Raw genomic sequence first — 27,313 nt, forward strand, 5'->3', positions numbered from 1 at the left:
TGATATCATAGAATATAGAGAAATGAAATAGAATGATAGAGACTGGGTTTTTGGCCCCCGAAAATGCTGCTTGCAGCTTTAATTATTATTATTATTATTATTATTATTATTATTATTATAGCATTACTAAGATCAACAGTAATAGTAATAGTTAATATTATTTTAATAATATATTTTATACATAAATAAGAACCACAATGGTAAAAGACACAAAACAGAATTAAAATCATCAGTCCCAATAAACACACAGGAGCATGTGGGTGGAGTACACATCATTTAATTAACAATCACAATCATAAAACACAAACAGAAAAGACAGAAGCTGCAATCTTGAACATTTACTGAACAGTGACCTCTAGTCACAGATTTCTCTGCGTCACCGATTTCAGCACAACTCGCGCAGACGCGCACACAGCTCGCGCGCTGCACTTCTCACTCCTCCATCCTTTTCTTCTGAAATTTTACTAGTTTCTTGTCTGACAGTTCATTTTTAACATTTCCTTTTTAATTATTGTAAAATGACTAATCTGTTTTAATTAATACATAATAAGATGACTGAGCAACAATGTGGCAATGTGCAGGAATTTTACATAAAACACTACACACTTTATTTTGGATCACAAAATCTCACAGTAGACAACAAGGAGAGCCCAAACCCAGCGTATAGAGGCTGAGTGAATGTGGTGTGGACTCTGTGGAGGAGCTTCATCGTGTCAGAGACGCTGTAGAAGGACAGAGTTCCTGCACTGTGATCCACATACACTCCTATTCTGGAGGATGATGGACCTCTGAGATCAGTCTCAATGTTGTTGTGATAGAAACAGAGAGAAGAAGAAAAACACTCCAGACTCCAGGACTGATTGTTGTATCCAAACACACACTCATCACCCCGTCGTTTCCTGCTGATGTCTTTATATGAGACTGATATGTCCACACCAGCACCGCTCCACTCCACCTCCCAGTAACAGCGTCCACACACACTCTCCTTACACAACACCTGCCTGATAGAGTCGAATCTCTCTGGATGATCAGAGTACTGCTGCTCTCTCTCACTGTACCTCACCGCTCTGTTCTTCTCAGACAGAATGAGGTTACAATGTACCGTGTTGGGATCCAGAGTCAGATAACGGAAATCTGAAAGAAAAAAAAAGAGAAAAACAAACTGAACATGGCATGTTTTATTAAAAGTGTAAGCGCTAAGCGTATAGCCAATACAATAATTAGCTTTTTAATATTTAACCGGAGAGTTGTAGTTTTTCACCATCCTTTTATCAATACAAAGAAGCGTACCCGGAAGTGCAAATGGACTACATTTCCCATGAGGAGGTCACCTCCGCCATTACTAATTTACATTTTAGAAAGAGCCAATGTGAGTTTAACAGAAGACGAACGTGACATACAAGGTAAGCGTGTTATTTTTTTGCAGCTTTGTTAGTTTCTGGTTACAAAAATAAGAATCAAAAAGAAAGAAGTTAGTGTAGCAGCTCGCTGGATAACTGTGGTGCACTAATACTGTCCTCCTAATGAGAGGAAATGCACAGTCAGATTATCAAAGTGTTCTCCTAGTAATCCTAACACTCAGCTAGACACACCTTACACCATGACCATCATGTCTGAAAAGTACTGCTTCATTTATTATTATTATTATTATTATTATTATTATTATTATCATCATTATTACTACTACTACTACTACTACTATTTAGGGCAAGTCCTTCCAGAGTTTTTTTTTTTTTAATCTGTAATTATCCCAGCTGTTAAGCCTAATTTTATTAAACATAACAAGTATTGCAGATGATAGTAGTAGACAGTAGTGTTCTGGCACACAATGTGTAAAAGTATATATATTTTAAAAAACCTTTAATATTTCATCTAAATTACACCAAACACCACATCTCATGAAAGGAAGGTTTGAATAGAGGAAAATAAATGCTCTTTATCTCTGTAGCAGAAGATGGTGATGCAGTACAGCATGCAGTCAATACCACTGACAGAGCATGTGTGTTTGAAGCTAAACACATAAAGCCCTCTACAGGTAAGACTGTGCCTTATAGCATTTATAGGAAGATGGAGGAGCAGCTGAAGCAGCAGAACATCAGTGGGGTGTGGAGGAGCCTAAAGACCATCTCAGGCTTCAAAGCACCCCACTCCCAGGTTGTGGGGGACCTGCAGTGGGTCAATGACTTGAACCATCACTTCAACCCAGTCACCCACTACTCCTCCCATGCAGCTGCTCCACACCTCGTCAACGGGACAATGCCCCCCTCCCCCAGCCCCTCACACCTCTGGCTCACTCCACACCACCCCCTCACGGCCCCATGGACTCATTCACCCCCTCAGCCCACCCCTGTTTTTCACACCTGGCCAGGTGAGGAAAGAGCTGAGGAGGATCAAAGCAAGGAAGGCAGCTGGACTGGTACCACAGCTATGGAAGCCCTCCTGTGTGGTACCAGTGCCAAAACACCGCACGCTAGAGACCTTAGCAGCTTTAGGCCGGTGGCTCTCACATCACATCTGATGAAGACACTGGAGAGACTGGTCCTGGGCCACCTACGCTCTGAGGTGAGCTCAGCGATAGACCCGCTGCAGTTCGCCTACCCACCCGGGATTGGAGTGGAGGACACTGTGATCTTCCTGCTGCACCGTGCTCTAACTCACCTGGAGAAGCCCGGCAGCGCTGTGAGGATTTTATTCTTTGACTTCTCCAGCGCATTCAACACAATTCAGCCATTGCTTTTGAGGGACAAGCTGGAGTGGGCTGGAGTCGACTCACATCTGACAGAGTGGGTCCTGGACTATCTCACAGATAGGCCCCAGTTTGTGAGAGCTAGGGACTGCGTATCTGACACCCTGACCTACAGTGTGGGTGTTCCCCAGGGCACGGTGCTCGCACCCTTCCTTTTCACCCTCTACACTGCAGACTTCAGGTACAACACGGACAGCTGTGTCCTGCTCAAGTTCTCTGACGACTCGGCCATCGTTGGCCTGATCAGTGACTACGATGACGCAGAGTACAGAAGACTGATGCAGGACTTCGTGGACTGGTGTCGGCCAAATCACCTCCTCATCAACGCGGGAAAGACCAAGGAGATGGTGGTGGATTTCCGCAGACACCGGTCTGCCCCCTCACTGGTGAACATCCAGGGAATGGACATTGAGAGAGTGGACTCTTATAAGTACCTGGGTGTTCACCTAAACCACAAACTGGACTGGACTCACAACACAGACGCACTGTACAGGAAGGGTCAGAGCAGGCTCTACCTCCTGAGGAGACTGCGGTCCTTTGGTGTGCAGGGGGCGCTCTTAAGACTTTTTATGACTCTGTGGTCGCCTCAGCCATCCTGTATGGTGTGGTCTGTTGGAGCAGCAGCATCACTGAGAGGGAGAGGAAAAAGCTGGACAAGGTCATCAAGAGGTCCAGCTCTGTCCTGGGCTGTCCTCTGGACTCAGTGCGGGAGGTTGGGGACAGACGGGTCCTGACAAAACTGACATCTATGCTGGACCATGAGTCCCACCCCCTGCGGGACGTCCTGTCCGCTCTGGAGAGCAGCTTCAGTGACAGACTGCTCCACCCTCAGTGTGTAAAGGGGAGATTTCATCGGTCTTTCCTTCCTGCTACTGTAAGACTTCATAATGAACACTGCTGATTTATTTATTTATAATCTCTCATTGCAGTATTACACTCACATTTATGTGCAATATCAGTGTGCAATATTTTAAATGTGCAATACCGTCACACTACTGGCAAGCTACACTATTCTCAACCAACCTGTACTTGTGTATACACCCCTCTCCCTTTTTTTTGTTTTGTGGTAGGATTTTTGCTTTAGCACTATTTAAGCCATTATACTCTTTCTGTACAGAATAGTTTTTAATCTATCTTGTTCTTGTGTGCATACTCTTTCTGTACTGTACCCCTGCTGTTGCTAAATGCAATTTCCCCACTGCGGGACAAATAAAGGAATATCTTACTCTTATTTCTAATTTCATCACCTCATGTTGGCGCATGAGAACAGTAATGACATCAATAACACCACATGACGTATTGTTGCTCTTTCCTGGATGCTCTCTCTGCATTTAGTAAAGACAGCCGAGTCTGACAGCAGCCATATCTAATGCAGTGAGATCAGTGTAGTGGGGCAGTGACAAAGTTAGAGTGATGCTTACCGATTCACATGAGTCACATGACCAGTCCCAGGATGGAAACCTGGTGCTTCTTGTATCCTATGCATCTTTTCAGCATGGGGCACAAAGACTTTTTTTTTTTTTTGGTAAACTCTAATGTGCTAGAGGTTCTTTACACTCACCATCCGCTTTAATAGGAACACCTGTACACCTGCTCATTTATGCAGTTATCCAATCAGCCAATCATGTGGCAGCAGCACAATGTATAAAATCATGCAGATACAGGTCAAGAGCTTCAGTTAATGTTCACATCAAACATCAGAATCAGGAAAAACTCAATGTTTTTTGTTTTTCACACCATTATGTGTAAACTCCAGAGACTGTTGTGTGTGAAAATCCCAGGAGATCAGAAGTAGTCACACCAGCACATCTGGCACCAACAACCATGCCACGGTTAAAGTCACAGAGTTCACACTATTTCTTCATTCTGATGATTGATGTGAACATTACCTGAAGCTCTTGACCTGGAAAATCTGTTTAACATGCCTATTTCTAAGGTAAGAATTGTGTTCGTAGGTTAAAATGATGTCTGTTTCTGCTTTTATATGCATACCTGCTGTTACATTTGCTATTCAGTCAACCAATAAAAGTTGTTTAGAAGGTAAACATCATTCTCTATTAATAATTTTGTTAGCATCAATGGAAATAAAATTATTTCTCATTACTTAAAGTGCATTTGGTCCCCACAAGGAAAGAAAACAGCTGGTGTGTGTGAGGGTGGACCTCACATATAATAAATACCAGATACAGGTCCTACAAGTGACCACTGTGTGTGTGTGTGTGTGTGTGTTTGTGTGTGCGTGTACGTTTTTGTTTGGTGTGTGTGTGTGTTTGTTTGGGTGTTTGTGTGTGCCCGTGTGTGTGCTTGTGTGTGTGTGTGTTTTAGACGTACATTTCAGAAAATCTTCTCTGCTCTGTGGCTCTGGTAGTGCAATGATCTGAACTGCTGCAGCTGTGGAGAGAAAAATGGAAATGAAGACAAAAAGCATCATCAGGTTGTGTAAAAGATGGAAACAGTTTAAAGTGATACAGTCAGTTTATTCATTTTAAATCAGTATTTTATTTAAAAGTGTCAGGTGAATAAACTGTGAGAAAAGAAAGCAGGAGGATTGCTAAGAAATAACACTTCACAGAGCGAGTAAAGACGTCCATCATTGTGTTTGTCCAGCAGGAACAGCTCCTCTTACCATGTGGAGGGATTTTGTTGAATTCCTCCTCACAGAATTCCTCAAGTCTCTTCTTCAGATCTGAGAGAGAATTCCTCACTCCATCAAATGAGAGATGTTGATGGACAGTGATGGTGGATGTGTGAAACGTTGGTCTGTTTAATGTGCGAGAGTGACGTCCAGAAGCTAAAACCTGCAGAAAGCAATTTAAATGTAAAACAAAATGTGTAAATAAATTTTCCTGCAGTTACATTTATATAGAAGAATAAGGATTTTGTAGTGCAGTGTTGCATCTGTCAGTTTCAGTGCTTTAGCAGAATTCATGATTTTTTATTTTTCTTTTTTTTGAAGTGGTCATACTTACATCCATCAGTGTTCACTACATTACCCAGCATGCATTACACAAACACATCATATAATCATTATGAATCCTTTTAAGCCATCAGTTTTTAATGTCGTAGCCATAGATTTAGGAATACAGTAGATACATTAGTCATTGCTGGGGTGTACTGTGATCCTTCATTGCTCAACTGTCATGATAAACACACCAGACACATGAAGTCATAGCTACTCAAACTCAAATCCACAAAATAATATTCTAACTAAGTCGAGTTAAAGAGAAGCTATACAGCTCTAAACAATAACAAACAGTAATAAACTGTGAAGTCGCCTGATCTCAGGATAACACCAGACACACTTGTGATGTCAAACAGGGACATTTATTGTTGCTTTAACGGGAGGTGTTTTAGAGAGTGTATGAGGAACAGCTGACTCTGTAGATCAGACACTGAGTGTTACCTGGAGGAAATGGATGTGATCGTGTGTGTGTGAAAGCTGCTCCAGCTCAGTGACTCTCCTCTGAAGATCAGCAATCTCCTGCTCCAGTTGCTCCAGGAGTCGTCCAGCTCGACTCAGTTCTGCCTTCTCCTGAGCTCTGATCAGCTCCGTCACCTCCGAGCGCTTTTTCTCCATGGAGCTGATCAGCTCAGTAAAGATCCTCTCACTGTCCTCCACTGCTGTCTGTGCACTCAGCTGGTAGGAGATACACACAAAAGATTTAAAGCTCATCTGTCATTCACTCTCTTACTGGGACTGTAAATGACTGGTTGTCCATGTTGTTTCTAGGAGCAGCTCTGTCTCTGCTCACTGCTCACCTTTATAGTGTTCACAGCCTGTTTCAGCTCTTGCACTTTCTTCTGCTTCTCCTGGATTCTCTGCTGGGATTTCATCTGCTCCTCCTTTACCTCACTCTGAGGACACCAATTAGATTCAGCTTTTTAAGAAAAGTATGAGCTAATTGGTTACATATTAATGTCAGTTAAAAGTACTGTAAAGTAGAGGTTGTGACAACGGAGTTGGGGATCCATATGCAAGGCTTTATTTACAAACGTGGTCAAAACAGGCAGGGTCGAGTACCAGCAAACAGTATAATCCAGAACACAGGCAATGGTCAGGGCAGGCAGCAAACAATCAAAAACAAGGAAAACAGTCCAAGGGTCAAAACACAGGTAAACTAGGAAACACAGAAACCGGGAATGGGTATACACACAATAATCAGCAACCTAGGAGCAGGTGTGAGCAACTTTTATACAGAACAAGGAGAGCGCCTGACAAAACCAACCAATGAAAACAAGACATATGAACCCAAGGAACCAATCAGAACATAACACACAAACAAGGGTAGCACATGGTAAGATCACAGGTGGGGCAAGGAACACATGGGAAATGGAGTCCAGAGAACAATGGCAAGAGTCCAGGGTGGAGTGCCCTCTAGTGGAGTTCATGGGCACTCCAGCTGGCGATCGTAACGAGTACATTCATGTTTCTCAGAGCTGAGAATGTTATGTTGTGTACTGCGTGTGTTTCTATACTCAGCTGTTAGATTATTAGCTCCTATATCACAATATTCACTCAACTGGTATCTCAGTGTTGTAGGATTTCTATATGGTTGCTGCATCTTGTAATGTTACTAGCAAGAATTCACTACCAGGCTTCTTATGGTGAGTAGCAAAATAAAGAGGACAAACATAAAAATGAAACTAAGCTATCATTCAAATTTATTTGTATAGTGCTTTTAACAATACACATTGTCACAAAGGAGCTTAACTTTCTGAGTAATACTGTTGAAGACCATAAAAATGATATAGACAAATTCAGATCTAGTCTTCAGTCTCCTCAATGATCCTCACCTGTCTTGTGTTTAGGACGTGTTTAAGAACTGGTTTGAGCCTGTTTCAGTGCACAGTCATGGTCACATCTTATATGAAGTAACTCACAAATTTCATATTTTACTGTGTTAAGTGATGTTTTAAGGCAATGTGTTAATGACTTTAATGTTATTATTAGAGGAGATTGGAAGAGCACTGAAGATTTTACTGTAGATCGTACTTCTGAAGAACCTGACATGCAGTCTTATACTTTTTTATCCAAATTAGTTAGAGAGGCTGACCTTTTAGATATATGGAGGGTTAAACATCCAAATGTGAGATATAGTTGGGCAAAAATTACTGATAATAGAATTAGTGCTGCCCACACAGACAGGATTTATGTGCCTAAGCATTTTAACAGTAGGATCATTGATTGTTCTATCATTCCAGTGGGTTTCACTGATCATCATTTGGTTTCTATTGTAATAAGTATGTCCTGAGTATACTCGAAGACAGAAATTGCTGTGAACACTCTGACAAGTTCTGACAGCACTGGAAAATTTCAAGAAAAAAAAAAGTATTTTTGAAAATTTAAGACAATCGCGGGAAATAGGGAAGATAAATATAAGAATGTTTTGTCAGCAGTACACAACTAACTCTACTAAGAGTTTAAGAGAAGCCATTCAATCTTTTGAAAAAGACATATCTGTCATAGAGTCAGAACTATTGGGCAGAAAGGATCCTATGTTGCTTGATAGTTTGCAGCAGAAAAAAAGGAATTGGGGTCTTTTTTGAATCAAAGGGTGAAAGGTGATTTAGTAAGGTCTCATTTTATCTCTGTTGCCGACGTGTATGCTCCCAGTGCTTAATTCTTGAATTTGGATCATACAGTAGCTCAGCACAAACAGATGGCCTGTCTTTGTAATACCTTATAATGCCTTACTGGATTACAATACTAAATGCATAAACAAGCTCCAGTTAGTCCAGAATGCAGCTGTAAGAGTCCTTTCTAGAACCAGAAAATATGACTACATCACCCCTATCTTATCCACACTGCATTGGCTCGCAATCAAATTTCATATTGATTATAAAATACTAATATTGACCTATAAAGCACTGAATGGTCTCGCACCGCAGTACCCGAGTGAACTTTTGGTCTTTTATGGTCCGCCACGCCTACTTCGATCAAATGGTGCAGGCTATTTGTTGGTACCTCAAATAGTGAAAGCTACAGCAGGGGGTAGAGCTTTCTCTTACAAAGCCCCAAAGTGTTGTGGTGAACTGGGATGTTTGGATGCTGTTGCACACACACACCCCTCCCCCCACTCTCACGCGTTGACTCAGTTTGTTGACGGTGGAGTGGCTGGCCGCTTTATGTCCCAGGGCGCCCTCATGTCTGTGTTACCTTCTGGCTCTCCATTTTAGTTATGCTGTCACAGCTGGTCTTGCCAGAGTTGCTGCTTGCACTCTACACACAAAGTACATTGTCCTTAACCAATATGGGACAAAATTTTACGTAACAATCTCTCTCTATCTCTCTCTCTCTCTCTCTGTGTCTCTCGCTCTCTGTCGAGCTGCACATACTACTCCACATGCTACTCCACATGCTCATCAGCTAAAGTTAATTGGGACAAAAGTGAGACTTTTTGGGCAGGTCAGGGATATTTAGAAGACCGTCAACAGCTGCCAGGGAATCTCCGATGGGGAAGAGGGGGGTTAAAGATCTTAGGTATTTATTTTAGTTCAGACGAATTTCAGAAGTTACATTGGGCGGGTATAGTGGAGAGAGTGTGTACCCGATAGTCTCACTGGAAATGTTTGCTACCCGCGTTGTCCTACAGAGGGAAAGTGTTGGTTGCTAATAATCTTAACCTCTACACTCTGACACAAATTCAATGTGTTGCAGCCATCTGCAGTTTTAGTAAAAGAGGTCCAAAGGATGCTGGTGACCTTTTTTTGGTCAGATCAGCATTGGATCTAGTCCAATACACGAAGGGGGGAAGGGGTTGGTGGACATTAAGTCCAGGATAATGGCCTTTCGATTGCAAGCGGCACAAAAATTACTATATAATAGTAATTTTGCATGGATTGGTACTGCAGCAGCACTTTTAAGGAGAGGAGGTGGAATGAGTCTTGAGAAATATCTGTTTCTTAGGCAGTTAAAAGAGACTGAGCTAGTAGACCTTACCCCTTTTTACAGATCTCTTTTGGAAGCTTGGAAGGTCTTCGCTGTATCAAGATCACCTGATATGTCTCCTGGATTTTGGCTGCTGGAGGAGCCACTTTTTTTCAACTCCTTTTTACCTTCAAGACTTTTATTCTCTGTCAATCTATGTTCACGCCTCTTGGCTGTTGGGTACACAAAGCTTGGTCATATCCTGCATCAAAGCATTGAAATTTTGAGTGAAAGAACTGATGTACATGGGAAGTTGGGAGCAGACTATCAAGTTTTTTCGAGTAATCAAACTGTTATTAATGAATGGAGAGATTCACTTGATCAGTTGATGAGACTGCTGCTGTGGGGAAGGAGGATGAGAGCTGTTTGTTGACTTTCAAAACCCGAGTTTTGGAAGATTTTGTGTCAGCTGGGAAAAGTTCTCTTGTGTAAAAGTGTCCAATGCATATCTGTTGGCCTGGGTTTCTTCAACACGATGGACAGAGCTGGTAGTGTGGACTTTATTCCTAAAGTTTGCTGGCATATCCTGTACAAATGTTCGATTGATAAGCGGACAGTGGACCTCCAGTGGAGGATTGTACATGGAGCAGTAGCTATAAACAGACATGTGGTACACCTTAATCCTAATGTTGAGGTGGGCTGTCCTTTCTGCTCAGAGATTTAATTGATATTTCATCTTTTTGCGTTTATGTTTATGTCTCAGTTTATGAAGTATTATGTACAGTTTATGAAAATGATTAATTGCTGCTGACTTTTTAATATTACCTTGAGAAAGAGGTGAGTTTTAATGAACTGTGTAAATTGTTTTTGGTTACATATGCAAATAAATTGTTATCATAAAGGTGGATTTTAAAAAAATTCTCTCTCTCTCTCTCTCTCTGTGTGTGTTCACCTGCCTCACCCTATCACAGTTTGGGTGTTGTCTGAAATGTTCAGTAACAGGTCTGACCAGATTACAGTCATCACTGTGGATAAATTTAACACTCTGTTGACCAGAATACATACAATTTTCAATTAAAGCTTTTACAGAATCCTTCTGTTTGATACATAAATTGAAATTAAAGTTTAAATCATATAACGGACTAAAGCACCTGTTTCTAGATGGGAAAATAAAATAAAAATGTTTTAATTTTGGAAAGCTTTCTCATTCTCACCTGTTTCTCAGCTCTTTCTGCTGCGGCTGTGACAGTGTTGTGTCCTTTGTGATTATCCATCGTACACAAATAACAGATGCAGGTTTGATCAGTACGACAGTAGATCTCAGTCAGCTTGTTGTGTTGAGAGCAGATCTTCTCATGTAGTTTTGCTGAGGCTTCAATTAATGTGTGTTTCTTAAAAGCAGGAGACTGATAGTGAGGACCAAGATGAATTTCACAAAGAGAAGCCAGACATATCAGACAGGACTTGATGGCTTTGTGTTTTCTTCCGGTGCAGAAATCACACTCCACATCTCCAGGTCCAGCGTAACAGTGAGCAGGAGAAGCAGCTTGGAGTTCAGTTTTCTTCACTTTCTCCACCACTTCAGCCAGCATGTTGTTTCTGTGTAGAACAGGCCTTGGAGTGAAAGTGTGTCTGCACTGAGGACAGCTGTGGATGCCCTTCTGATCATGCTGATCCCAGCAGCCATTAATACACACCTTACAGAAACTGTGACCACAGGGGATAGCCACCGGATCCTTCAGGAGATCCAGACAGACTGGACAGCTGAACTGGTCCTGATCTACTGAAATACTGGCCTCGGCCATTTTCCTGCAAGCACACAGAGAGATCAGTTTTGTTTTCTCTGAAATGAGGAGTTACTTCCTGGTTCTGTGAGTGTGTGAGAGAGAGGAGGAGCACAAACACAGGTAGGTTATGAATCCTCCTCTGTTAACCATTTCATCTTCCTCCAGTGCATAAATATATCCCATGTAGCTACACTTACTAGGATTAATTTCATGAAACACACACAGAATGGGTTTTAAATTTCTGGTCTTTTTTTCCTACTGACACCTCAAGCAAAATTTTCATCCTTGTTGATAACTTACAATTGTTACAATTTCACAACTTATTCCTAGTGACATCTTTAAAATTATATTCATCCTGGAAGAATGTTGGAGCCATTTTTAAAGTGAGGAGTTCTCACTTTACAGTTCTCCAGAAGCTGCTGTTTTTCTGTGTTTGTTGTTCTGCAGATTTCAGCCTTGCTGTTTTATTCTTGAGGCTGTTTAATGGTTTCTGCTGCATTACTCTTCCTCTGTACCCATGCTTGATGATCCTGTTGTGAATAGTCTGTGCTCTAGTTGTATCTGGTAATTCTCATTCATCTCTGAAGCAATCGTATTTGTATAATGTATTTTAATATTGTTAAATGTTTTACAATAAAATTTTGAGGTTTAGGAATAACTTGGAGATTGTGACTGTGTATCTTATAGAATGCATCCTGAAAATTAGGCTCCTAAGTGGCACAGAAAAGTGTTCACCTTATTGTCCAAATATCACAAGTTTGAATCCTGACAATGCCACAGCTGGTCTGTCCAGCACACTCTCTCTCCCCTGTCAATCACAGTGACACTAGCCAATCATGTCTGTGATCTCATGCTTGTGGAAGAGGGAGGACAGCGCTTTCCTTCGAGTGTGTTACACCATCCTCTGATGCTCCATGAGCAGCAGTTCTAAAAGCTGCGTTTGGCTGGCTTCATGTGTCTCAGAGGAACATGAGATAGCCTTCACCCTTCCAGGATGGTGTTGTCGTGTGAAAGGGGAGAGCTAGCTGGTAGGTGACAATTGCCGAGACTAAATTAAATAATAAAGAAAAATTTGGGGGAAAAACAGAATACATCTAGAAAATGTATTCAAAAATATATATGATTTAATGTGGTTTTAAATTGTTAAAAATTTCTTTCTGTCTTTATTACTGTTTATTAGTTACTTGATGAGATTAAAAGATTGCCTGTTAAGAAACGGCCAGATAGAATGGTCTTAATACTAAGGTCATGAGATATCATCTGATGATTTTTTAAAATTATTACTAGTTGTTTGCCAGTTTTTAACATTTGCTCTTTAGTTGTAGTAAAACTACTGAGCTTATCTTGTGGTAGTAAGACAGAAAGTAAAAATAGTATTACTAAGATCAACAATAACAATAGTTAATATTATTTTAATAATATATTTTATACATAAATAAGAACCACAATGGTAAAAGACACAAAACAGAATTAAAATCATCAGTCCCAATAAACACACAGGAGCATGTGGGTGGAGTACACATCGTTTAATTAACAATCACAATCATAAAACACAAACAGAAAAGACAGAAGCTGCAATCTTGAACATTTACTGAACAGTGACCTCTAGTCACAGATTTCTCTGCGTCACCGATTTCAGCACAACTCACGCAGCTCGCGCGCTGCACTTCTCACTCCTCCATCCTTTTCTTCTGAAATTCTACTAGTTTCTTGTCTGACAGTTCATTTTTAACATTTCCTTTTTAATTATTGTAAAATTACTAATTACTAATTACTTTTTGTGCAGATGGATTGTGTGCTAGTGAGACAGATGACTGAGCAACAATGTGGCAATGTGCAGGAATTTTACATAAAACACTACACACTTTATTTTGGATCACACAATCTCACAGTAGAAAACCAGTCGGGCCTAAACCCAGCGTATAGAGGCTGAGTGAATGTGGTGTGGACTCTGTGGAGGAGCTTCATCGTGTCAGAGACGCTGTAGAAGGACAGAGTTCCTGCACTGTGATCCACATACATTCCTATTCTGGAGGATGATGGAACTCTGAGATCAGTCTCAATGCTGTTGTGATAGAAACACAGAGAAGAAGAAGAAGAACACCACAGACTCCAGGACTGATTGTTGAATCCAAACACACACTCATCACCCCGTCCTTTCCTGCTGATGTCTTTATATGAGACTGATATGGACACAAAACCAGCACTGCTCCACTCCACCTCCCAGTAACAGCGTCCACACACACTCTCCTTACACAACACCTGTTCGCAGAAGTCAAATCTTTCTGGATGATCAGAGTACTGCTGCTCTCTCTCACTGTATCTCACCGCTCTGTTGTTCTCAGACAGAATGAGGTTACGATGTACCGTGTTGGGATCCAGAGTCAGATAACAGAAATCTGAAATAAAAGAGAAAAACAAACGGAACGTGGCATGTTTTATTAAAAGTGTAAGCACTAAGCGTATAGCCAATATAATAATTTACTTGTTAATATTTAACCGGAGAGTCGTAGTTTTTCGCCGTCCTTTTATCAGTACAAAGAAGCGTACCCGGAAGTGCAAATGGATTACATTTCCCATGAGGAGGTCACCTCCGCCATTACTAATTTACATTTTAGAAAAAGCCAATGTGAATTTAACAGAAGATGAACGCGACATACAAGGTAAGCATATTATGTTGTTTTTTTTTTGCAGCTTTTTATTTATTTCTGGTTACAAAAATAAAAAAAAATAATATTATGGAAATGTGTGCAGAAAGTTTGAGAAGTTAGTGTAGCAGCTCGCTGGATAAATGTGGTGCACTAATACTGTCCTCCTAATGAGAGGAAATGCACAGTCAGATTATCAAAGTGTTCTCCTAGTAATCCTAACACTCAGCTAGACACACCTTACACCATGACCATCATGTCTGAAAAGTACTGTTTCATTTACTATTATTATTATTATTATTATTATTATTATTATTATTATTATTTAGGACAAGTCCTTTCAGAGTGTTTTTTTTTTATTTGTAATTAACCCAGCTGTTAAACCCGATTTTTATTAAACATAACAAGTATTGCAGATGATAGTAGTAGACAGTAGTGTTCTAGCACACATAATGTGTAAATATATATACACACACACACTCACACACACACTTACATTTCTGTACAAAAATCTTAGGCACATGCAAAGAAATTCTGCAGAGCAAAGATGCCTTCAAAAATAATGAAATTAAATGTTTATACCATAAAGAGCAGTAAACAATAAATGACACAAAGTCAATATTTGGTCTGATGACACTTTGCTCTTAAAAATAAAATAGTATCTCAGGTACAGTGTGTGCAGTTTTATAAGGAAATGAGCTGTAAGTGTTACTGAGCATCTTGCAGAAGCAGCCACAGTTCTTCTGGAGACTTTGACTGTCGACTCGCTTCTTATTTCTGCAGTGAAACCCAGCAGCCTTCATTATGTTTTTATCTGAAAAGTGTCTCTTATGGAATCTGCTGCTTTCTTTACTGACATACAAACATTTTTCTGTAACATTTCATTTTGTGCTGAAACACCAATGTTTGGAAATTTGAAATGTTTTTGTACTGAATCAGTAATGTACAAGTCATAAAATAAAAAAACTATAACAAAGTTTGTTCTAAAATAATAGGGTGCCTAAGACCTTTGCACAGTAAATCCTTCCATTAATTTACACGTGTAATTGCTAGTGTGCTAGAGGTTCTTTACTCTTACTGTCCACTTTAATAGGAACACCTGTACAGCTGCTCATTTATGCAGTTATTCAATCAACCAATGTATAAAATCATGCAGATACAGGTCAAGAGCTTCAGTTAATGTTCACATCAAACATCAGAATCAGGAAAAACTTAATGTTTTTTGTTTTTCACACCATTCTGTGTAAAATCTAGAGACTGTTGTGTGTGAAAATCCCAGGAGATCAGCAGTTTCTGAAATACTCAAACCAGCTCATCTGGCACCAACAACCATGCCACGGTTAAAGTCACAGAGATCACACTTTTTCTTCATTCTGATGTTTGATGTGAATATTAACTGAAGCTCTTGACCTGGATCTCCTTAGAATTTAAATAAAATACAAAACATCTGTTTAACATGCCTGTTTCTAAGGAAAGAATTGTGTTTGTAGATTAAAATGATGTCTGTTTCTGCTTTTATATGCATACCTGCTGTTACATTTGCTATTCAGTAAGCCAATAAAAGTTGTTTAGAAGGTAAACATCATTCTGGATTAATCATTTTGTTAGCATCAATGGGGAAAAAAATATATATCTTATTACTTAAAGTGCATTTGGTCCCCACAAGTACCGAAAACAGCTGGTGTGTGTGAGGGTGGACCTCACATATACTACATACTGGAAACATGTCCTACAAGTGACCACTTCTGATTGTGTGTGTATGTGTGTGTGTGTGTGTGTGTGCTTTAGACGTACATTTCAGAAAATCTTCTCTGCTCTGTGGCTCTGGTAGTGAAATGATCTGAACTGCTGCAGCTGTGGAGAGAAAAATGGAAATGACAAAAAGCATGAGGTTGTGTACAAGATGAAAATAGAATGGAAAAGATGGAATGTTATTCATTTTAAATCAGTATTTTAGTTAAAAGTGTCAGGTGAGTAAACTGTCTGCAAAAAGAAAGCAGGAGCATTGCTAAGAAATAACACTTCACAGAGTGAGTAAAGACGTCCATCATTGTGTTTCTCCAGCAGGAACAGCTCCTCTTACCATGTGGAGGGATTTTGTTGAATTCCTCTTCACAGCATTCCTCGAGTCTCTTCTTCAGATCTGAGAGAGAATTCCTCACTCCATCAAATGAGAGATGTTGATGGACAGTGATGCTGGATGTGTGAAACGTTGGTCTGATAATTGTGGGAGAGTGACGTCCAGAAGCTAAAGCCTACAGAAAGCAGTTTAAATTTAAAACAGCATGTGTAAACAAATTTTCCTGCAGTTACATTTATATAAAACAATAAGGATTTTGTAGTACAGTGTTGCATCTGTCAGTGTTTTAGCAGAATTCATGATTTTTTAATATTCATATTTATATCCATCAGTATTCACTATATTACCCAGCATGCATTACACAAATACATCATATAAGCATTATAGGTCCTCCTTATATGCCATTAGTTTTTAATGTCGTAGCCATAGATTTAGGAAAACAGTAGATACATTAGTCAGTGTTGGTGGCTACTGTGATCCTTCACTGTTCAACTGTCACAATAAACACACCAGACAAATGAAGTCATAGCTACGCGATCCCAAATCCACAAACTAATATTACTGAACTTAGCTAAACACTGAGGTTGAGTTAAAGAGAAGATAAACAGCACAAAACAATAACAAACAGTAATAAAGTGTGAAGTCACCTGATCTCAGGATAACACCAGACACACTTGTGATGTCAGACAGGGACATTTATTGTTGCTTTAATGAGAGGTGTTTTAGAGAGTGTGTGAGGAACAGCTGGCTCTGTAAATCAGACACTGAGTGTTACCTGGAGGAAATGGATGTGATCGTGTGTGTGTGAAAGCTGCTCCAGCTCAGTGACTCTCCTCTGAAGATCAGCAATCTCCTGCTCCAGTTGCTCCAGGAGTCGTTCAGCTCGACTCAGTTCAGCCTTCTCCTGAGCTCTGATCAGCTCCATCACCTCTGAGCGCTTTTTCTCCATGGAGCTGATCAGCTCAGTAAAGATCCTCTCACTGTCCTCCACTGCTGTCTGTGCACTCAGCTGTTAGGAGACACAGAGACATAGGATTTAAAGCTCATCTATCATTCGCTCTCTTACTGGGACTGTAAATGACTGGTTGTCCATGTTGTGTGTGTTTCTAGGAGCAGCTCTGTCTCTGCTCACTGCTCACCTTTATAGTGTTCACAGCCTGTTTCAGCTCCTGCACCTTCTTCTGCTTCTCCTGGATTCTCTGCTGGGATTTCATCTGCTCCTCCTTTACCTCACTCTGAAGACACATCAGTTATTTTCAGCTCTTTATGAAGTACATTCATCTTTATTAGTTCCTACATCACAATACCTAATCACCTGGCAGCACAGTGTTGTAGAATTTCTATATGGTTACTGCATTTTGTAGTGTTACTAGCTAGAAATAACTTCCATGCTGCTTATGGTGAGTGGCAAAATAAAGAGTAAAAATTGAGTTTTTGTCTTGTCTAAAAAGGCCAGACTGATGACCAAAACAACTGCTGCTAACTTCAGTTTCATTCAAATTTATTTGTGTTGTGATTTTAACAAAAAATTGTCACAAAGGATCTTAACTCTCTGAGTGATATTAATGAAGTCCATAAAAATGATATAGACATTGTTACAGTAAATATTCAGTTATGATTTAACTGCAAATGTTCTGTAGATTTCATGTCATAGGTTTTTTGTTATGAAAGGATTCTCTGTGCTCTGAGTCCAGTTAGCTAGCGGATGGAAGATTAGCCCAGTGGATGAATGCTACATGTGGATGAACTCTGGCCACTGTAGAGTCTTGTTTATGTGACATGGATGGGAGGTGGGGCAGAAGAGTAAAAGGAAAAACGAAGAAAAAAGGGCTCTTTTCAAATGTTGCCACAAAGTTGCAAGCACACAATTGTACAGAATGTCTCTGTGTGCTGTAGCATTACAATTTCCCTTCACTGGAACTAAGAGGCCCAAACCTGTTCCAGCATGACAATGCTCCTGTTCACAAAGCGAGCTCCATGAAGACATGGTGTGTTGAGGTTGGAGTGGAAGAACTTGAGTGTCCTGCACAGAGCCCTGACCTCAACCCCACTGAACACCTTTGGGATGAACTGGAACACCGACTGCACCCCAGAGCTCCTCACCAACATCAGCGCCTGATCTCACTAATGCTCTTGTATCTGAATGAACACAAATCCCCACAGCCATGCTCCAACATCTAGTGGAAAGCTTTCCCAGAAGAGTGGAGCTTATTATAACAGTTTCGTTTATGTTTACTTTACCTCAATTCTCTCTCTCTCTCTCTCTCTCTCTCTCTCTCTCTCTCTCTCTCTGTGCTTTTATGTGCCGTGCTCTGACCCTTCTTGTCTGACCAGATTGTGACTAACACAGAAAAGTTTTAACACTATCTTAACCAGAACACAACATTTTAACAAGCTTTTCAGAAGAATTCATTCTGGAAAGATTTCTAGTTCTCACCTGTTTCTCAGCTCTTTCTGCTGTGGCTGTGATGGTGTCGTGACCTTTGTGATTATCCATCGTACACAAATAACAGATGCAGGTTTGATCAGTACGACAGTAGATCTTTAGCACTTCATTGTGTTGAGAGCAGATCTTCTCTTGTAGTTTTGCTGAGGCTTCAATTAATGTGTGTTTCTTTAAACCAGAAATTTCCAGATGAGGTTTCAGATGACTTTCACAAAATGAAGTCAAACACATCAGACAGGACTTGACGGCTTTGTGTTTTCTCCCGGTGCAGAAATCACACTCCACATCTCCAGGTCCAGCGTAACAGTGAGCAGGAGAAGCAGCTTGAAGTTCAGTCTTCTTCAGTTTCTCCACCACTTCAGCCAGCATGTTGTTTCTGTGTAGAACAGGCCTTGGAGTGAAAGTGTCTCTGCACTGAGGACAGCTGTAGACGCCCTTCTGATCCTTATGATCCCAGCAGCCATTAATACACACCTTACAGAAACTGTGACCACAGGGGAGAGTCACCGGATCCTTCAGGAGATCCAGACAGACTGGACAGCTGAACTGGTCCACTGAAAATTGATCTGCTGAAATACTGGCTTCTGCCATTTTCCTGAACTCACACACTCACACATTCACACAGAGAGATATCAGTTTTGTTTTCTCTGAAATGAGTTACTTCCTGGTTCTCTGAGTGTGTGAGAGAGAGGAGGAGCACAAACGCAGGTAGGTTATGAATCCTCCTCTGTTAACCATTTCATCTCCCTCCAGTGCATAAATATAACCCATGTAGCTACACTTACTAGGATTCACTTCATGAAACACACACAGAATGAGTCTTAAATTTCTGGTTTTATTTCCTACTGACACCTCAAGCAAAACTTTCATCCTTGTTGATAACTTACAATTGTTACAATTTAAGAACTTATTCCTAGTGACATCTTTAAAATTATATTCATCCTGGAAGAATGTTGGAGCAGTTTTTAAAGCGAGAAGTTCTCACTTTACAGTTCTCCAGAAGCTGCTGTTTTTCTGTGTTTGTTCTTTTGCAGATTTCAGCCTTGCTGTTTTATTCTTGAGGCTGTTTAATGGTTTCTGCTGCATTACTCTTCCTCTGTACCAATGCTCGATGACCCTGTTGTGAATAGTCTGTGCTCTAGTTGTATCTGGTAATTCTCATTCATCTCTGAAGCAATCCCTGCTGCAGTTTCTCGGCTGTTGTACTTGATTTTATTCACAATTATCTGCCCAATCGGCTGGTGGTCTTTCTGCTTCTGCCTGTACGTCGACTGTTTTCGTTCACAAGTCCTTCTTCTTTGAACTTATTTTTTGAGGTTTTGCTGATCAGGTGAATAAAGTGGCCTTCTTTCCTTCTTTCCTCATAACTTAATTCCTTCATCTGAGTCATTTTTGCAATGACTTTTAACCAGCTGGTCTAAAGGTAATTTAAAGTAGGTGTATGTAGTCAATTACCTTCAGTTACATACAGATGTCACTAGCAGAGTAACCACATGGTGTAGTTCATCATATTAACTATGGATTAACTGTAACAACCAGTGTACAAATATTTTTTTTATTTAATTATGACCAGTATATCTATTATTTTTTATATTTTTAAACATAATAATCATTTTTGGGAAATGTTTTGCTTGTGCTTTTTTTCTTTAAAATAAATGCCACTTGTTTTGACATGTTGTTTTCTAATGTAGTAAAATTCATTCAGTTGTAAATGTGGCTTAAGTCTCCAAATAAAAAAAAACAAAAAAACATTTGGGGCCACCATATTTTAATACTGTTAAATGTTTTAAAATGAAATTAGAAACAGCTTTAGATTTTAAAAAGTGAACGTATATTCTAGATCTTAGAATACATGGTGAAAATTAAAATGTTTTAAAAGGTATATATGATTGTAATGTGGTGTTATTTGGCTCAAAATGTCTTTCTGAACAAAATTCACCCTTGTGCTCTATGTGCATTTTTGGATTGTTAAAGCAGGGTTTTGTAAAGATTTTCCATCCAGAGTCTCCTTTAACTGTTAAAAAAAAAAGAAGAAGAAAAGAAAATCCACAGACATCTTGAGTAAATATGTTTATGCTATTCTTACTATTCAAATATTATCATCTTCAGTCTCCTAAGTGAACTGCATCTGTCTGTTGTTTAGGACGGTCTGTATAAGAACTGGTTTGAGCTTGTTTCAGTGCTCAGACATGGCCTTATCTTAACTGAAATAATGCTCAACTGTTTGTGTTTGTGTTTTATTTTGAAATACTGGCTTCAGCCATTTTCCTGAACTCACAGACAAAGAGAGAGAGAGAGAGAGAGAGAGAGAGAGAGAGCGAGCAGCACTCAGAGATCAGTTTTGTTTCCTCTGAATGAACTTTGAGCTTCTGTGATTATAGTGTGACAGAGACACTGGGCGGAGCTTTAAAGTGTAATGGGTGGAGCTTTAAGTGAGGAGGGTGTAACTAACCTCCATGGCTATAAGTAATATAATGTGATGTAATGGTATTAATTATTAAGGTGATTAATGTAATGAGATGAGTTTCTGCACATTTTCCTGTGGATCACGTAAAGATTTTCCCATCACCTCATACTTCACAGACACTCTCATTGTCTCCATTCCACCTCAACCTCCATTCCTTCTATATAAATGGACTGAACCTCTGTGTGATACTGAGGTGTAATTAGCACAGTTATGTAAACAATGGCTAATCGTCCGTCCCTCTGGTTAAGTTGACTGTATGGTCGTGTGAATGGTTGGAGCGTCTCTTCCTCTCAGCTCACACAGGTAGATTTGAGATCTCTAATACATTTTTGGTCCTAAGTTTAATTTGATCAGCCATTCAGTGTGTAGTAAAGAGTCAGCACTTGATTCATTTCAAACCTGATTTGGAACAGAGTCTGTCAGGCTTTCTGAGATATACCAGTACAGCTGTATAAAGCTGCAAATGCACTAATCGCTCTATAATCCAGTAAGAGAGTCTTAACATCCAAGATTTAAGGAAATAAACAATAAACACGTGACTAGTTGAACACCAGAAGGTTTAAAATGTAACTGACTGGTGTTAGTTTACTGGTGAGAATGGTGTGAACAGTATTTTCACCAGCAGAGGGCGGAAGTGGGCAGTAGGGGGAAGTTTGGTTTCTTTTTTAAGTCGCATTCTGTGGCTTGTAACTTTCTCTCTGAGTGATCATTTTCCATGTAAATATAGCCGAAATCACAGCACAGCCGATGTCTTTAACTTGTGTGTGTGGTGATTTTGTCAGACGACGTGGCGGTTATAAAATCAGGATTTTAGCAGCGCAGAGCAGCAGCTTGGAAATGGCTTGGAAGTGACTGCTGGTTAACATGTAGTCTTAATGAGCCGCGTTTCACTCACTATTTCAGACTCGTTCCGCTGTCTGACAACAGAAACAGAAAAATGGGTCAATGTGAACAGCTTTACTGGGAATTCGGCTTTATTAAAATACAGTATGTGAGCACAGAGAGAAGGAGAGAAGCAAACAGATGTAAAGGGCTAACACCAGGCAGAATGCAAACACGACGTCATGACGTCACGGACACGCTATTCAGCGCATGACGTCACATTTAGCGACTTTTCGAGCAGGCTTTAGCTACTTTCCATTGAAAGCAGTTGGCAGCAGTGCACTGAGGAGAGCCATTATCTGTCTTTAAACGCTTTTAAATGCATTTTTCAGGTGAGTTTGTGTAAATTGTGGCACCTTTTAGTGAGTGTGTGTTGTTAAAATCACTGCAGCGTCGAATGTTTGTGTGTATTTGATGTGTATGTTTCCAGTAAGAGAGATTAGCTGCTTCTCCTGCTCACTGTTCCACTGGGCCTGGAGATGTGGAGTGTGATTTCTGCACCGAGAGAAAACACAAAGCCATCAAGTCCTGTCTGATTTGTCTGACCTCCTTTTGTGAACCTCATCTGAAAGCTCAGCATGAAGTTCCAGCTTTGAAAAGGCACAAGCTGGAAAAAGCCACGACGCAGCTACAGGAGAAGATCTGCTCACAGCACCACAAGCTGATGGAGATCTACTGTCATACTGACCAAAGCTCCATCTGTTATTTGTGTGCGATGGATGAACACAAAGCTCACAACATCATCTCAGGTGTGTCAGAAAGAACCGAGAAACAGGTGAGAACTAGCAAGTGGTCATTTTGTTGGTAATCGGCGTTATCTGTACACTAAAAGTCACAGTTTACTTGAAGTACCATTAATGTACACTTATTGAGATTATACTTAATATAATGCTGAGGACGATTGTTTTTATTTTCTCACAGCATGAGCTAGAGGAGGAGCAGATGAAATCCCAGCAGAGAATCCAGGAGAAGCAGAAGAAGGTGCAGGAGCTGAAACAGGCTGTGAACATTATAAAGGTGAGTAGTGAGTAGAGCAGATTCACCCACGCCTCAACTCTTTACCTCAGCAATAAATAAATAATAATAATGTTAGTCCTGTCTGTATTTAGTCATTTAGAAAGGCTATTTAGAAAGGAACTCGACACGTTTCGAGGACATTGACTTGTTATGAGGACCTCGATGCAGGACATTGATTTGTTTCCTTTAATATTGTTTAATTGTCTCCAAACTCCAGAGTAGTTGGGGTTCTGGTCTAGTGATTATAGCCAGCTTTTGCTGAGGTAATTGCTGATACTCCTTTCTATGTTAAAAAAAAAATGTTTACATAGAAAGCTGGAGCTTTTTCACAGAAGGTAATGTAGGATCAGTCTATGGTGGCCGAGTGATACCTAGTCTTGGAGTCTTTTATTGGTATTGATGGTTTGACTCTCTTTAACTGTTGACTGATGTAGTAACACGTAATTACAATATATAAGTATTAATACATAATGTAACTAGGAAGTTAACTATGACGATGAATGTTATTTGAGCTTTAAAATTAAACTGTGTGTGTGTGTCTCCTAACAGCTGAGTGCACAGACAGCAGTGGAGGACAGTGAGAGGATCTTTACTGAGCTGATTAGCTCCATGGAGAAAAAGCGCTCGGAGGTGACGGAGCTGATCAGAGCTCAGGAGAAGGCTGAACTGAGTCGAGCTGAACGACTCCTGGAGCAACTGGAGCAGGAGATTGCTGATCTTCAGAGGAGAGTCACTGAGCTGGAGCAGCTTTCACACACACACGATCACATCCATTTCCTCCAGGTAACACTCACTGTCTGATCTACAGAGAGAGCTCTGTACGCCTCTTTCCACCCTGCAGCCAGCTGCACCAGATGTGCGTAAGGTTGATCTCAAGTCAGTCCTAAATCATACATTGTGAGGCAGCAGTAGTACCCACTCCACCACTGTGCTGCCCATGTACCTTACTAATAATCTCAATTTGATTTATGATGAAGAAGCTTTCTATGCTAGCTGATATAAAATAATGTTCCATTCAAACTAGATTGTGACAGAGCTTAAGTTTGACTGTTGCGACTGGCTTCTAGTCTCCAGGCCTGGAGTTTACGAAAATAACGAATGTACTTGTCTTAGATCACAAGTGTGTCATGTCTAATTTAATCTGTGATTGTTTATTCCTATTACCCTCCTTTTTACTGTGTAGAGTTTCCAGTCTGTCTCTTCTGGACATAAGGACTCATCAAGCATCCACGTTAATCCACGTCTCTCATTCGACGGTGTGAGGAAGTATCTCTCAGACCTGAAAAAGCGACTGGAGGAATTCTGCACTGAGGAATTGAAAATCTCTCCACATGGTGAGTAAACACGTGCTGACAAAAATATTTATTGTTTGTGTCTTTTTTTTTTTTTCCAAAAGGCCAATTGTGTTTCATTATTTTATTCTGTTGTTTCCACAGGTTCTGCAGTTCAGATGATGTCACCCTCAGAGCCAAAGAGCAGGCAAGATTTTTTGAAATGTATGTCTCTCTCTCTCACACACACACACACACACACACACACAACCAATTATATCTGTTCAACACATACGCTTGGTTAATCCACTTCTAGCAATTTTCTTCTGTCTTTTGTAGTTTGGCTTTTGTTAATTCTAATTAGAAATGGTAGTATCTATGTATATATAGCTTTTAAAGCTAACTAGTTCAACACAAATTAAACAATGCACTAATCAGTGTGAAAATTGGCTGTTTGTTTTACGTGCTCAGCTTCATACTAGCTTCATTCTCAGATTGTAGCAAAGCAAACTAACTCTACTAGCTACATACACTCGCTAGAGGCATAAACAGTCTCTGCTACTTCCTTCCAAGCTTTATTTTTCTTCATAATGTCTCTATGCATGTTTAATGAGAGGTAAAATTTGACAGGGAAAGATGAAGCTAAGTTTTTCTAAAGTTTGGGTGCATCAAACTGTAAATGGGAACTAATTACAGGTAAGAACTAAAGTAATGAGAGGTAACTGAAGAAACGCTGGATAACACACGCCATAGGACTGGACAGAGGAATCATTCAAGCCATCATTTGGATTTGTTGCTTTGCTGTGTCATGCCAACTTTATACCTGAGATGAAATGTCACTTGTCGCTGAAATCATGGCTCCTTGTTGCACACATACGTAGAAACTCAATGATCATTTGTCGCTTTGTCACTTGCTAGTGTGAACATAGGTTTAGGTAAGAAATAGTATAAATAGGTTGGTGTCTCACTTAAGTAATAAATGTATTTTTTTAATTATACCTTACATTCTTCTCATTTATTTCAGATTTCTGTTCTCTGACTCTGGACCCCAACACAGTAAATCAGCACCTCATTCTGAGTGACAACAACAGAGTGCTGAGACACAGCTGGAGAGACCAGGAGTACTCTGATCATCCGGAGCGGTTTGACTACCACTGGCAGGTGTTGTGTGAGGAGAGTATGCTTGGACGCCATTACTGGGAGGTGGAGTGGATGCGAGATGACGATGTGGAAATATCCGTCTCGTACAGAGAGATCTGCAGGAAAGGATGGCGCGACGAGTGCAAGTTTGGACGCAACGATCAGTCCTGGTGTCTGCGCTGTTCTTCCACGTCTCTCTGTTTCTATCACAACAACATTCAGACCGAGATCCAAGGGCCATCATCCTCCAGAATAGGAGTGTATGTGGATCACAGTGCAGGAACTCTGTCCTTCTACAGCGTCTCTGACACGATGAAGCTCCTCCACAGAGTCCACACCACATTCACTCAGCCTCTATACGCTGGGTTTGGGATCTACTTGTTAGATGACGAAATAACTGTGAGGTTGTGTGATCCTTAGTAATGTGTGTAGTGCAGTAAGATGTGTCCCAGTTTCTCACAACTATATATATACTGTTAAATTGACTTGTTAATCTCTGACACTTGTAGGAATACAAATATAAGAGTTAGTGTTTTCCAATATGTGTACAGCATCAACTAAATGATTATGCTGAGCAAAGTTTCTAGTAGGAGGTTTCTGCCAGTTCCTGTTCTCTTTAGTGCGAGTCAAACGAGCATAGTAACTGAGGCTACCACCTTTTGTCTGTGATGGCTCTTGGTGCCTCTGCCCCATTCTTTGCATTGGTGGCCATTGTTCATGATCATCAATACCTGAGGTGTGGACTTTTCTTTATCTCTATGATAATGAAGTGTGTGAGTGGTTTAGTTATGCTGATTGGATTAGAGCTGGTGAAACTGCAGAGTCTGGGGAGGGTTCCTATAACTCTGTACTTCTTTTCCATGTTTTGTTTAAAGTTGTCACCTGAGTGCTTTTGTCTTCACCTCTAAGGACTGACCCTTAAAATGTGTATAAAACTACAACAGATCTCTTGTTTAGACTTGATGACTGCAGAGTGAAACAGCACGTTCTCAATAAAGAATCCTGCTGAAGATATACCCGAGTCTCCTGGTCTTCACTTCTGAGTTTCCAACACACCCCAACTTTGATTTTGGCTCTGTGTAGAAGCATCAGTTACACTATTATACACAACATGTACAAATAAAAATGGAAATGAGTTTTTTTTAACACTGCTGTGTGGAAATTAAACTGTTTTAGATTTGTTACATAACGTAGCGCATGTGCTCTAATATAAAAGCTCTAAACTTTTATCTTTCTAAGTGCAGACTCGGCACCGGCATCAGCAGAAACACGACGAGCAAGTAGATTACGGTTCTCTCCATCTTTACTGCTGAGATCTCTGACGTTCTCTCCTATACATCAATGTCCTTAAATAACCCCAGCTTTACCTGGACATTCTCTCTGCTTACTAAACACAATCTACGCTCAGGTCAATCATTAAACCCAGACTTGTGAGATATGGGAATTTAATCTTCCAGAGCAGGAATTTCCGAAAAAAGGAGGAGAGAAGGAGAAAATATTACAAGTGACTGTTCATGGTGTCGCTACATTTCTATTCTGATAAAGTTCAATAACTTGGTGCAATCATAAATGGTTATGACATTTTATATTTATAAGTGAACTATGTTCATGATTCTGTTGAAAATGATACAGAAGTTGTTTGATACCTGATAATAACATAAAGTAATAATATTTCAGAAAATTAAAATGTTTCTCTTTGCTCCAGTCAGACTGCAAAGTTTATAAAACTAATCTTGTAGCTGCAATTTTACAATTACTGTAATCCTGTAGCTACCAACTTACAAGTAATGCTTCATTTAAAAATATTATTCAATTCAATTAAGAAAATAAATATAAAACAAAACTCGAAACTAAATTTTCTAATTCTTTGTCATTTTTTTAGCATCTTTCTTCTGTAGCATCTTTGTTTCTATTTAGATAATTCACATAATACAGACATAAGACTTTTACAGATAATAAAA

General features: G+C 40.0%; 3 protein-coding genes across 3 annotated transcripts; 1 reads left to right on the top strand and 2 right to left on the bottom strand.

Annotated features, from left to right (window-relative positions):
* Positions 1–266: 266 nt before the first annotated feature.
* Positions 267–11,478, bottom strand: LOC113537081 (E3 ubiquitin/ISG15 ligase TRIM25-like). The gene is made up of 6 exons (XM_053231710.1): positions 10,829–11,478; positions 6,506–6,601; positions 6,150–6,383; positions 5,373–5,544; positions 5,078–5,137; positions 267–1,134 (listed from the first exon to the last, which is right to left on the bottom strand). The coding sequence occupies exons 1-6, from the start codon at positions 11,417–11,419 to the stop codon at positions 608–610; spliced, it is 1,680 nt and encodes a 559-aa protein (XP_053087685.1). The 5' UTR covers positions 11,420–11,478; the 3' UTR covers positions 267–607.
* A 1,434-nt stretch (positions 11,479–12,912) lies between these two features.
* On the bottom strand, positions 12,913–19,237 carry LOC128317848 (E3 ubiquitin/ISG15 ligase TRIM25-like). The gene is made up of 6 exons (XM_053231706.1): positions 18,567–19,237; positions 17,269–17,364; positions 16,905–17,138; positions 16,133–16,304; positions 15,844–15,903; positions 12,913–13,800 (listed from the first exon to the last, which is right to left on the bottom strand). The coding sequence occupies exons 1-6, from the start codon at positions 19,164–19,166 to the stop codon at positions 13,268–13,270; spliced, it is 1,695 nt and encodes a 564-aa protein (XP_053087681.1). The 5' UTR covers positions 19,167–19,237; the 3' UTR covers positions 12,913–13,267.
* A 3,006-nt stretch (positions 19,238–22,243) lies between these two features.
* On the top strand, positions 22,244–26,366 carry LOC128317808 (tripartite motif-containing protein 16-like). Its single transcript, XM_053231619.1, has 7 exons — positions 22,244–22,256; positions 22,359–22,699; positions 22,846–22,941; positions 23,491–23,724; positions 24,125–24,275; positions 24,378–24,437; positions 25,237–26,366. The coding sequence occupies exons 1-7, from the start codon at positions 22,244–22,246 to the stop codon at positions 25,770–25,772; spliced, it is 1,431 nt and encodes a 476-aa protein (XP_053087594.1). The 3' UTR covers positions 25,773–26,366.
* Positions 26,367–27,313: the final 947 nt, after the last annotated feature.

This window comes from Pangasianodon hypophthalmus, chromosome 30 (assembly GCF_027358585.1).
Source record: "Pangasianodon hypophthalmus isolate fPanHyp1 chromosome 30, fPanHyp1.pri, whole genome shotgun sequence".
Taxonomy (NCBI): domain Eukaryota; kingdom Metazoa; phylum Chordata; class Actinopteri; order Siluriformes; family Pangasiidae; genus Pangasianodon; species Pangasianodon hypophthalmus.

Excerpts from the sequence above, each read along its gene's own strand:
- LOC113537081 (XM_053231710.1), bottom strand. The coding sequence starts at position 11,419 with ATGGCCGAGGCCAGTATTTCAGTAGATCAGGACCAGTTCAGCTGTCCA. Across the intron at positions 6,602-10,828 it reads CAGAAAGAGCTGAGAAACAG|AGTGAGGTAAAGGAGGAGCA; the intron begins GTGAGAATGAGA and ends TGGTGTCCTCAG. Across the intron at positions 1,135-5,077 it reads CAGAGAAGATTTTCTGAAAT|ATTTCCGTTATCTGACTCTG; the intron begins GTACGTCTAAAA and ends TTTTTCTTTCAG.
- LOC128317848 (XM_053231706.1), bottom strand. The coding sequence starts at position 19,166 with ATGGCAGAAGCCAGTATTTCAGCAGATCAATTTTCAGTGGACCAGTTC. Across the intron at positions 17,365-18,566 it reads CAGAAAGAGCTGAGAAACAG|AGTGAGGTAAAGGAGGAGCA; the intron begins GTGAGAACTAGA and ends ATGTGTCTTCAG. Across the intron at positions 13,801-15,843 it reads CAGAGAAGATTTTCTGAAAT|ATTTCTGTTATCTGACTCTG; the intron begins GTACGTCTAAAG and ends CTTTTATTTCAG.
- LOC128317808 (XM_053231619.1), top strand. Across the intron at positions 22,700-22,845 it reads CAGAAAGAACCGAGAAACAG|CATGAGCTAGAGGAGGAGCA; the intron begins GTGAGAACTAGC and ends ATTTTCTCACAG. Across the intron at positions 24,438-25,236 it reads CAGGCAAGATTTTTTGAAAT|ATTTCTGTTCTCTGACTCTG; the intron begins GTATGTCTCTCT and ends CATTTATTTCAG.